General features: G+C 37.2%; 1 protein-coding gene across 16 annotated transcripts in view; it reads left to right on the top strand.

Moving 5' to 3' along the window:
• UBE3D (ubiquitin protein ligase E3D) overlaps nucleotides 1-12,344 on the top strand; it is a 579,677-nt gene that overhangs the window by 41,735 nt on the left and 525,598 nt on the right. For 15 of the 16 annotated variants that reach the window (XR_008618457.1, XM_028494990.2, XM_028494988.2 and 12 more), the window contains exon 8: nucleotides 928-1,091. Coding sequence is in view for 15 of the 16 variants with exons in the window: in XM_028494990.2 (XP_028350791.1) it covers nucleotides 928-1,091 (164 nt within the window). In the remaining variant the exon portion in view is untranslated. Of the gene's footprint in view, nucleotides 1-927; nucleotides 1,092-3,313; nucleotides 3,474-12,344 lie in introns of those variants that run through there. The other variant, XM_028494995.2, reaches the window with a different exon arrangement.

Below are 12,344 nucleotides of genomic sequence, written 5' to 3'. Positions count from 1 at the left end.
CTCCCATGTCCCCCCTCCTGGGCTGGCCCTGCCCCCCCCCCCCCCTTCCCATTGCTGAGAATGTTGCCTGCTCACGGCTCACAGTCGCCCTCTTCTCCAAAGACTTGTCCCATCCTGACAGATGCCGCCTGGCCCGGGAGTGTCCTGTCCTCCGCCGTCCCCCACCGCTGCCCTACTCAGCCCACTGCCGATGACCCGACCCTGGGCTACAAAACCTGCCATCTCCTGTCTCAAGATGGGACAGACTGTGCAGGTGGAATTCAGGCTTCAGAGCTCCCTGTGAGATCAGGCTGCGTCCACATTGCTGGCTACCCTGCCTTATCTTCTTGCCCTCCCTCCCTTTCTCCTGAGAGTATTTCCTCAGTGAATCACCTGTGTCCAAGTCCCAAAACAGCCTTGCATGAGCAACGTGCGGGAATACCTGCTCCAAACCCCTCTTCTGAGCTGACTGTTCTCAATCTTTTTGTATCTGCCAATCTGATAAGTGAAAGGTGGTGGCACAAAATTTTGCACTTCCTTATTACTAGTGAACATTTTTATATATTTATCACTTATTTCTTCTGTTTATATTCTCTTCAATTCTGTTCATATTCTTCGCCTGTATTTCTCTTGGGCTGGTTTTTTTTTTTTTCCCTTATTGATTGCTAGGAGCTCTGTATATTATGGATTATAACTTTGTATGTATTAAATATTTTCTCCTAATCCGTTGTCTTTACTTTAAAAACTTTATGTTGTCAGTGGCTCTACCAAAGGTTATACTTTGAAAGGCTTACCCTACTTAAAAGTGATATATGTGATATTTTTTCTGGTGTTTTATAGTTTTGTCTTGTTTTTATGGTTTTGTTTTTGTTTTTTTTGAGTGGTGGTATGAGGTATGAATAGAGTTCTGATATTCTTGGACTTGGTCTTTTCTCTCCGTGTCTTTAGCTATGGCTTTTAAACTCAGACAGTTTGGTGATTGAAGCTTTGGAAAGTTCCACAAGTATCAAAAAATTCCCTCTGTTGGAAGACTTATTGAAGGCCGATTCCAGTTCTTCCTGGAATGCTGTCAAGGTCCTCTACCAGCCATGCATCAAAAGCAGGAATGCAGAGTAAGTCATGCTTTTGTTTTCTCCCTCCACATTTGTTTTAGTTTCTGTTGCCACATTGGTGTTAAGAAATTAAGAAATTAAATGGAACTGTACCACTTCCCTATTTGATGCTTCTGGCAATCATACTGCTACCCATTGCGCTTTAAAAATGGGTTGAATCATTACAGGTTGTTCATGCTAATGTGCAGAAAAGCTTGCTTTTACTGAAAATAATTGGTCTTTTTTTTTTGTAATCTCAGCTGTCTGTACATATGGCTGCAGGACTAAATCAGGCTTCAACAGCTATGACTATTTACTGATAAACACTTTCCAGGCATTTGGGATACAGTTGTGAACAAAACCCAGCCCCTGCCTCCTGGGGTTGTCATCCTCATAGGGAGAAAGAAGGCAGGCCGTAAACAAAACAGACAAAACATCAAAGACCGATAACGGCTCTTGCTGTAAGTCAGGTGCTCATCTGAGGGCTTCTCGCTCCTTTAAGCCCAACAACAACCCTGTGGGGTAGGTACACTTATCACCCCATTTTAAAGACAAGGACACTGAGACACAGGTGTGAAATGTAAAGCAAGTTAGTAGGGTGTAGGAGGTTGGCACTTTGTACTGAAAAGTCAAAGAAGGTTCCTCAGATAAAATGATATTTAAGTGGAAAACTTGAAGGCAGTGAGGGAGTGAGCCATATCTGAGGAAGAGCATTCTTGGCAGAGGGAACAGAAAATGTTCTTATTTAAACAGATTGGAAGTTTATACTTGTCCTGTACTCTCTGATGGGTTTGATCAAATTTGTACTAAGAACAGAAAGATCCCAGTCTTCTTCTGGGAAGTAAATAAGAAATTTTTAAAAATTATTGCTTGTCTTTTCTTTTCTTTGAATTATGCAAGCAGTTCGAGTCATAAAATATTCAAACAGTAGAGACTTACATAAAGTAAACTGTGAAAGTTCTCCATCATGTCTCTCTCCAGAAGAAAAAAGTATGTTGTGAATTTTTCCACTTTTTTTCTATTTTGCATCTTAACATAATTTGCATGATGCATATGTATTTTTTTACACTTAAAAAAACAAAAAACAAAACAACAACACACTGTGTCTTGGAGATTCTTTCCATGTCAGTGCTTGACATTTCATGAAATGGATGTACTGTAAGTAATTTAACCATTTTTCTGTTGATGGATATTTGGGTTATTACTTTTTTGCTGCTATAATTAGTATTCTACTGTATGTTGTACATTTGTTTTGCAATTATGTGTACTTTTTAATGAGGTATTTCTAAAAGTAGAATTACTAAGTCAAAGGGTGTAACATTTAAAATTTAATAGGTAATATCAAATTATTTTGCAAAAAGGCATTGCAAATTTATACTCCCACATAAAGTTTCTATAAATGCCCATTTCCCTACACCCTCACCCAAGCTGCTACGTAGATTTTTGCCCATCTGATGCCAGTCTAAATGAAACAGATTCAGTTGACTCTCCTTGTGTTTTATTGAAGCATGATCAGAGAATATGGCTTATGTATTTGATGCTTTGGGGACTTTGTTGAGGGGTGTGTGTGAGTGGTGTGTACCTTTATATATTTAGATTTATATAGTCAAATTTATTAAAACTTTCTATTCCTTTTTTTTATTTATTTGAAACATGGATATTTTGAGAAGGGTATGTTAAATCTCACACTGTGATTATGGAAAAGTCATTTTCTTCTGGTTTTGATGCCCGTTTTCGCAGTGTATATTTTGAAGCTATGTAATTAGGTACATGAAAGGTTTGTGCCATAACGACTTGACTAATTGTGTATTTCATCAATAAGATTTTTCTCTCCTTTCATTTTATGTTATTTTTCTTTAATTCTAATTTGATGTTATTATTGCTATATTTACTTTCCTTTTTAAAAAATTATTGATCTTTTTCCAACTGTGTTTTTTCAGTTGTGTGTTATTTTATCTTAGGTATATATCTTATTAACATTAACCTTGTAAACAACATGTAGCTGGATATTTTAAAACTCCAATGTGACAGTCTGTTTCTTTTAATAGTAAACTTAATTAATTTACATTTATTGTGATTATTGATGTAGTTGAACTTAGTCTGATAACTTTTACATTGGTTGGCTTCTCTGTGTCATTTATTTCCTGTAATGATTTGAAAGTAAAAAAAAAATCTATTTCAGAATGATTTTTAATGGTTAACCTTAAATTTTTAATACATATCCTTATACTTTTTTTTCAAAGCTGTCAATGTCTAGATTTATCTAGTGTCCGTTGTCTTCACCAAAACAAGAAACAACTCTTAACAGCGTTTCACATTCACTCTCTTGCTCCCTCCCGAATGCACTCTCTCCCTTTCTGATTCTGATGATGGTGGTTGTCTCTTCTTAAAGAAGTATCAAGCCAAAACTCTACCCCTTTTGCTTGCTTCTTACTTATACTCGTGCATTATGACCATAAATATTTTTATGTTTTTATTGTGTAAGTCTGTTTCCATAAAAACATACAGGATTGCTTGATGGTTTTAAAAATATTTACAAATAGTATTATATTGTGTGTATATTTTTACAATTGTTTTAAACTCATGATTCTTTGTTCCAATTGTTTGATTTGATAAAGTCCAATATCTCTTTTAAACTTGGACTATAGTCAATCCTTGAATATCTGAAAATGTCTTGTACCTATTTTGTCTCTCTGAAAACCTTTAGGATTTTCTCTTTATCCTTGATTTCTAAGATTTCTTTCAGAGGTGTCTAAATATAAGTGTTTATTCAAGATTTTTCTCTAATGTCATAATCTGTCCTCAGTCTCTGTGAGAATCATAATTATACTTAAAAGTCTTCTGTTTTTTCTATTAACTCTTGTTCCTTGGATGTTAACTCTTCTCTTTTGACAAAAAAGAAAAAAGAAAAAAAAACATTGAGTTTGGTATTGCCTTTCATGGTGTTGCTTTTCCCAAATATTTGATGATTTTACTGGAATTCCTGCACTGGGCTGTAAACTCCAGGTGAGCCAGGACCTTGACGGTCTTGCTCATTACTCCATCTAGATGAGTGCTCGTAAAAGTGCTCAAAACATGCAATTTATGTTTACGTCTATGAAACATTTGTGAAGTGAATCACACATAGTTTTCTGCTTGTCCTTGTATTTGATAATTAACGTTCATCTATTGGTGACTGTTTGTTCTTGTTACCATAGCTTGCCTTTACAGACTGGTGAATGAGAACTCCAAGGAGATACTAGTCTGGATGTGCCCGTTTTTTGACAACTTTTGGGTGTCATGATTGTAGCTTTAGTTATGGTGGTGAACCTTGTATTCATTATTGTGAAGGATCTTTGCACTGCATTTCTTCAGGAGTGTTAACACGGACGCAGTGCACCTGTCCCATCATTTCACGTATTTTTAACAAATCCCTGTGACACTGGGATGTAATGGACTGTAAATACATAGTCCATTGTATTCTGCTGTGTTTATTAGTGGACTTCTTTTAACTCCATGTGTCTTGGGGATGAGTTGACATCCAGTAAATGAATTTATTACTTCAGTTTGCCTGTTCTATAAACCTACTTCTGTTGTGCTTTTCCTCCTCCTACTGTTTGCCTCTGGGTCCTCCAAAGGTGGGGAGGAAGGTTGAGTTTCGCAGGTTGAGTAAGCATCGTGTGAGTTATTTACTTTTGTGTTTTAAGGACATTAATTTCTTTCTTTTGGGGCATGACAGAGCAAACCGTAGACTCCCTGGCATATTTTTGGCACATGGGGTGGTATATTGACTATTTTAGTCCAATCGGCTAGAATTTTTTTCCTAGTGGAAGTGTGGATTGCCAGATGGCAGTCTAAAAGAGGAAAATAGCAAATGTAACTATGGTTTTATTTCCTTGAGCACGTACAAAAATGTGGCATGTAATATTCTTAGAATGTTCTTTCTAGCAATAGACACATGTCTCAACATTTTGAAGTCTATTGTCTTTTATTTAATCCCCCTCACCCTACCCACGCCCAGCCAGAGTTATCTTACAACTCACATTCTTTAGTTTGCATATCAAAGTTTAGATCCTAAATATTAACTTTTTAGCTCTGGACTCTTTTAAGTTCACTTCTGCAGTTTAATTCTGCTAATTCAGTAATTCACCTGTTGCCTCATAGTCTCTAGATTGGGGGTAATTTTGCCCCTCAAGGGACATTTGGTAATGTCCGGAGATATTTTTGGTTGTCACAGCTTGAGGGACCACTGGCATCTAGTAGGAGGTGGAGCTGGGGATACTCTTAAACATTCTGCAATGCACTGGAGCCCTTACAACAAAGAATCATCCAGCCCCAAATGCAAGTAGTGCCAAAGTTGACATACCCTGTTCTAGATTATCTCCTGAAATCAGGCTGTGTCTACCTTTTCCCTCGGGGTCACAACCCACACTCTTCTTGAAATGGTATTTAGGCCAGCAAATAAGGGAAATTTTACTGTAGCATGAGTTAAAATATCTATAATCCCACATGTTAACTTTGGTTAGAATAAAACAGGATAAGTGGTAAAATATAGTGTTACTGTTGCTACACTTCTCTCTTTTTTGGGGGGGGCTAGCGTGAAGAATAGATGTATTTTTGTTAAACAATGACAAAGGATTTCATAGATATCAAGTCCTTTGTTCTCATATTTTTAAGAGAAGATCTCTTAGGGGAATGCATTCATTAAGTGCAAATAAGTGGGTTTGTTTTTTTTTTTTTAAGTTAAACTGAATTCTCTTTTGTATAAGTTATGTAAGTCCTAATATTGGTAGTGGTTCTTTCCACCTTTTTCAAAAGATACAATATCTGATTTAGGAATCTGGAAAATTTGAACTGATAAGAACTGTTCTATATTCTACTGTTATCAGCAGCATTTTCTTGCAAAAGGTATTGAGGGAAATGCTGATGATATGTTATATTCACCCCTAATTTTAGTAGAATTTAGCAATTAAATTTTATAAACTAAGTAGGTTTCTCTCTGTTGGCTAAATATTGGTTCTAAAACAGAAGTATTGTTTTTGCCTTAAGGTAGGAAAGGAAGGAAAGTAGAAGGAAATTTGAAATTCTGCTTAATTTTTCTTTATTGTGGTAAAAATCACATAACATAAAATTTAGCATCAATCATTTTTCAGTGTACAATTCAGAAATGTTAAATGCAGTTGCCCTTTGAACAAAACCGACTGTGCAGTCAAAAATCCACTTGTAATTTATAATCAGCCCTCTGTGTTTGAGGCTCCTCTGTATCCACATTCACGAATTCAACCAACCACGGATCGCGTAGTACTGTAGTACCTACTATTGAAAAAAATCCGCATGTAAGTGGACCCATGCAGTTCAAACTCATGTTGTTCAGGGGTCAACTTTATATTCACATTGTTGTGAAACAGATCTCCAGAACTTTTTCATCTTGCAAATCTGAAACTGTACCCGTTTTCCCCTTCCCCCCAGCCTGTGGTAAGCACCATTCTGTTTTCTGTTTTTATGGGTTTGACTGCATTCATCTGCTAGGGCTGCCATAACAAAATGCCACAGACTGTGTGGTTTAAACAACAGAAATGTATTTTCTTATAGTTCTGGAGGCTAGGAGTCCCAGATCGAAGTGCCATCAAGATTGGTTTCTCTTCCTGGCTTGTAAATGGTTACCATCTTGCTGTGTCCTCACATGACCCATTCTCTTTGCACATGCACAGAGAGAGAGAAAAATCTCTGTGTCTCTTCTTCTGATAAGGCCCCATTCTTACGACCTCATTTAACTTAAGGACTTCCTTAAATACAGTCACTTCCTCCAAATACAGTCACATTGGTGGTTAGAGCCCTAACTGTATTCATATTTAGCACGTGAATTTTGGAGGAGCCACAATTCAGTTCATCACATTGACTACGTTAGATACTTCATGTAAGTGGAATCATATAGTATTTGTCTTTCTGTAACTGACTTATTTCACTTAGCATAAAGTCCTCAAGGTTCATCCATGTTGTAGCATGTAACAAGATTGCCTTCCTTTTTAAGGCTGAATACTATTCCATTGTATGTATATACCGCTTTTTGTTTATCCATCCATTCCTCTACGGGCATTTGGGTTTCTCCCACCTCTTGGGTATTATGAGTAGTTCTGCTATGAACTTGGATGTGCAAATAGCTGAGACCCTGCTTTCAATTCTTTTGGATGTTTTGTTATTTTCTGTTTTTTTTTTATAGTAGCCATTCTAATGGATATGAGGTGGTATCTTATTGTGGTTTTGATTTGCATTTCTCTGATGATTAGTGATGTTGAGCATCTTTTTTGGCCATTTGTATATCTTCTTTGGAGAAATGTCTGTTCAAGTTCTTTGCCCATTTTTTAATGTAGTTATTTGATTTTTTTGTTGTTGAATTGTAGGAGTTCTTTATGTATTTTGATATTAAGCCCTCATCAGACATATGATCTGCAAATACTTTTTCTTATTCCATAGTTTGCCTTTTTATTCCACTGACTGTGTTTTCTGATGCACAAAAGTTTTAAGTTTGATACAGTTCCATCTGTCTGTTTTTCACTTTCGTTGCCTGTGGTTTTGGTGTCATAGCTAAGAAATCATTGCCAAACTCTGCTTAGTTTTGAAGCTCTACACCTGATGCGCCAGAGACTATCATTGCCTGAAATACTTTGGAGATAAAAATAAGCGATTTTGAGATTTAGAGGAATTTGTCCTTTTGATTGATAAAAACATACATCCCATGTTAATTTATACTAATTTTATATCCAGCAAAACATCCAAGACCTGTTATTTACTAATTGCATAACCTGCTGAAACACTTCATATGAGCTTATGTGGATAGTGTGTGAATACGATGCTAGAATGAATACATGAATGAACAAGTGAATGAATGGATTGATACGTGTCACCAGCCCCTCAAGAGTACTTTATTAAACCATCTCCAGTGAGCGTCTTCTGCTTCCCCACATAGGAGTCACATGGTGACATTGTCCATGCACTGCAATTAGGAACACTGACTTTACAGAGTAGGAGAAACTTACACTTCAGAAATGAATGTACACGTGTTATATTTTATAAGTGAGGAAACTGAGGGGCAGTAAGAGAAATGACTACAGTTAGTCAGTTTGTTAGTCGGTTATAAAGCCACAATTAGAGCCACGTTGTTATGATTCCAAATTCAGTGCTTTGTCATTATATCCTGTAGTGCCTTTTAGGGGACCTGAAAATGTCGCTATAAATGTGTACTCTTTCTCAAGAACTGTCGCTGTGGTAGTTTACAATGTGTCAGCATTTTGTTTACGCCTCAAAATATACTGCTTCCTCTATTATACTCAGTGAATATTTATACATATTAATATGTAACTTTGGTAGCAGAAACTTCTGATTTATATTGTGTTCATATCTGATCTTACAGGTCAGAATTTAAGGATACAAATGTGATTTTTTTCAGAAGTCCCTCACCTTAGCTTCTTAGAACAGGAATCCATTGAAAGAAAGTTAATCTAAAAATACAGGAAAATAATCAGGTACCTCTAGGAAAATATAAATGCTTCTTTGGAAAGGACTTTTCACACATTGTATCTGCTAATACCATATTATCACCAAGACTTATCCATCGAGAGACCACCCTTCATGATGAAGCAAGTTGCGCGCACACTTCTTTGATCTGTAATTGGAAAAATTCTTCTGAGTGGACTGTGTTAAGTACAGTGGCCTAAATTCAAGCCTATTTTATTTGGAATTCCTGTATTATCCACGAATTCATTTATAATCATTAAAGAAGATACAGGAAATAAGACCATGACATATAATAAGAGTGAGCGTTTTTTCCTAGAGATTCCAATCAAGCAGGTTTCCTATGAGAAGTAGTTCATCTCTTGGGATTGCTTTCTCGGGGGACAATCCAATTTCTTTCTTCTGAAAGAACGTGAGATAAGTATTGTCCTGACCTGTGGTGGTAAAGGGGGAGGTGGGGTGACAGGGATTGGATAAAGGAAAGGAGGGAAATGTGTATGTGAAATTGTTTCTTTGCTTTTCTATGCTTTCTAATCATGTGTTGGGTATCTTTATAAGTCAGGTCTGAAGTAGTTATCTTAAACTTTCATGTCTGAAGAGTTTTGGGTTTTTCTTTTTCCTTTTGTTACCTCCTACTGTGCTTGGTATTTTATGTGATTCCACAGTAAGAACACAAAGCTTTCTTCCATAAAGGAACTTGCAGTAAAGTTAAGGCAACGTGGTAAATGTACCCCCCCAAATATTCTTTCAAAAAACCAAAATCTACATATACAGTACAAAATACTACATATACAGTATTCACTAGCTGAATTGAAGAAAAAGGGGGAAAAGTTAGGAAGTGCTCTCCTCCAGTCCACCCCACCCAAGTAAGTTATGTAAAGGGCTGGGCTGCGAATGTGGTGGGTTCTTGGGAGCTCAGTGGCTGCTGCTGATGGGGTGTCGCTCGCTCACAGAGTACTGCAGTGGGACAGGCAGTCATCTGCCCACAGAGACGCTCCCATTTACTTGCTTGGCCTATCAGGGTCGCCTCAAAAGCTTCTGTCTGAAGAAAAGCTTCCAGAGCTGATACAAAAATGTTTGAGAACAACCGTTCCCTGTGCTCTGCGTTTCCCCAGACTGTGCTTCATTGGCTCCTGGCAAAGCCACTCCTTAAAAAGATCCCACCGAAATAGTTCTGAGAGTTAGAATGGTCTTCCTTTTATTGGGCTGAAATCTGCTTCCCAGAAACTCTCATCCAGAACGACCAGAAATTAATCTGCTGATTCTTGAACATGGCAGCTCTTCAAATATTTCAGATAATCTGACATTCATTCCTAGATTTTGTCATCTCCAAGCTAGACATCCTCAGGTGGAATGGTTTCAAGCTTTTCTTTCCTTGTGCAGTCTCTTTTTTTACTTGGTCCCCTTTCCTGTGACCATCTTTTTTTTTTTTTCTTTTAACATCTTTATTGGAGTATCATTGCTTTACAATGGTGTGTTAGTTTCTGCTGTATAACGCCACTCTCTCACTTCGTCCCAGCTTACCCTTCCCACTCCCCGCGTCCTCAAGTCCATTCTCTACGTCTGCGTCTTTATTCCTGTCCTGCCCCTAGGTTCTTCAGAACCATTTTTTTCTTTATAGATTCCATACATATGTGTCAGCATACGGTATTTGTTTTTCTCTTTCTGACTTACTTCACTGTGTATGACAGACTCTAGGTCCATCCACCTCACTACAAATAACTCAATTTCGTTTCTTTTTATGGCTGAGTAATATTCCACTGTATATGTGTGCCACATCTTCTTTATCCATTCATCTGTCGATGGACACTTAGGTTGCTTCCATGTACTAGCTATTGTAAGTAGAGCTGCAGTGAACATTGTGATACATGAGTCTTTCTGAATTATGGTTTCTCAGGGTATATGCCCAGTAGCAGGATTGCTGGGTCCTATGGTAGTTTCATTTTTAGTTTTTTAAGGAACCTCCATACTGTTCTCCATAGTGGCTGTATCAATTTACATTCTCAACAACAGTGCAAGAGGGTTCCCTTTTCTCCACACCCTCTCCAGCATTTATTGTTTGTAGATTTTTTGATGATGGCCATTCTGACTGGTGTGAGGTGATACCTCATTGTAGTTTTGATTTGCATTTCTCTAATGATTAGTGATGTTGAGCATCCTTTCATGTGTTTATTGGCAATCTGTATATCATCTCTGGAGAACTGTCTATTTAGGTCTTCTGCCCATTTTTGGATTGGGTTGTTTGTTTTTTTGATATTGAGCTGCATGAGCTGCTTGTAAATTTTGGAGATAAGTCCTTTGTCCGTTGCTTCATTTGCAACTATTTTCTCCCATTCTGAGGGTTGTCTTTTCGTCTTGTTTATGGTTTCCTTTGCTGTGCTTTTAAGTTTCATTAGGTCCCATTTGTTTATTTTTGGTTTTAATTCCAATTCTCTAGGAGATGGGTCAGAAAGGATCTTGCTGTGATTTGTATCATAGAGTGTTCTACCTATGTTTTCCTCTAAGAGTTTTATAGTGTCTGGCCTTACATTTAGGTCTTTAACCCATTTTTAGTTTATTTTTGTGTATGGTGTTAGAGAGTGTTCTAATTTCATTCTTTTACATGTAGCTGTCCAGTTTTCCCATCACCACTTATTGAAGAGACTGTCTTTTCTCCATTGTATATTCTTGCCTCCTTTATCAAAGATAAGGTGACCATATGTGCGTGAGTTTATCTCTGGGCTTTCTATCCTGTTCCATGGATCTTTATTTCTGTTTTTGTGCCAGTACCATACTGTCTTGATTACTGTAGCTTTGTAGTATAGTCTGAAATCCGGTAGCCTGATTCCTCCAACTCCGTTTTTCTTTCTCAAGATTGCTTTGGCTATTCGGGTCTTTTGTGTTTCCATACAAATTTTGGAATTTTTTTCTAGTTCTGTGAAAAATGCCATTGGCATGGAGTCTTACCCACTGGACCACAAGGGAAATCCCTCCAGTGTTTCTAATACGATGGTTCAAACATGTCTTTATAAAGCCAAAATCTCTACAAAACCAATAAGAAACTATAACTTCAGTTTTTAAAAGAACTTTAATCAATTATTCCTCATTTTACAGATGAAGAAAATGAGGCATATAAAGTTAATGATTCACCTAAGGTCACAGAGCTGGACTAGAACTCAGTTCCCTTCCTATTCCTGTTGCCAAAATTCTTTCTGCTGTCATAAGCTAGCTCCTAAATTTGAACAGAAACTCAAGACTTGGTATATATATATATATATACAATATTAATGAAATCTCTACTGAAACAATGACTTTTGCTGGCAAAAATCTGAGATTTGCTCTAACTTGATCCCCAAGAATAGAATCTTACTTTGCCTATAGGGAAGCTAAGAAGCACTTCAAGGCTTAAGAATGTACCTTTCTAACTAATATATGAAGTAGCATTATGGTACCTCTGAGGTACTATGATCAAAGACCATCTCCATAAAAGTTTACTAAAGCTAACTTGTTTTTATAGATGCACAAAAAAGCTTCAAAATGGTAAGAAATGAAGCTAGAAAAACAAAAGAGTAGCAGTTTTTAAATTGAAATAATCAAGCACTGTATTGTTAGATTACATTCTACAAAATATGCTTCCAAATGTACATATCAACTATACATGTGTACCAAAAAAAGGGCAAAATTTCCACCAAAATTCTCTTAGTAAAAAGAGAGGGGCTTCCCTGGTGGCGCAGTGGTTGAGAGTCCGCCTGCCGATGCAGGGGACACGGGTTCGTGCCCTGGTGCGGGAAGATCCCACATGCC

The sequence above is a fragment of the Physeter macrocephalus genome, chromosome 11 (assembly GCF_002837175.3).
Source record: "Physeter macrocephalus isolate SW-GA chromosome 11, ASM283717v5, whole genome shotgun sequence".
Classification (NCBI taxonomy): domain Eukaryota; kingdom Metazoa; phylum Chordata; class Mammalia; order Artiodactyla; family Physeteridae; genus Physeter; species Physeter macrocephalus.
This window is presented reverse-complemented; position numbering and strand designations above follow the sequence as displayed.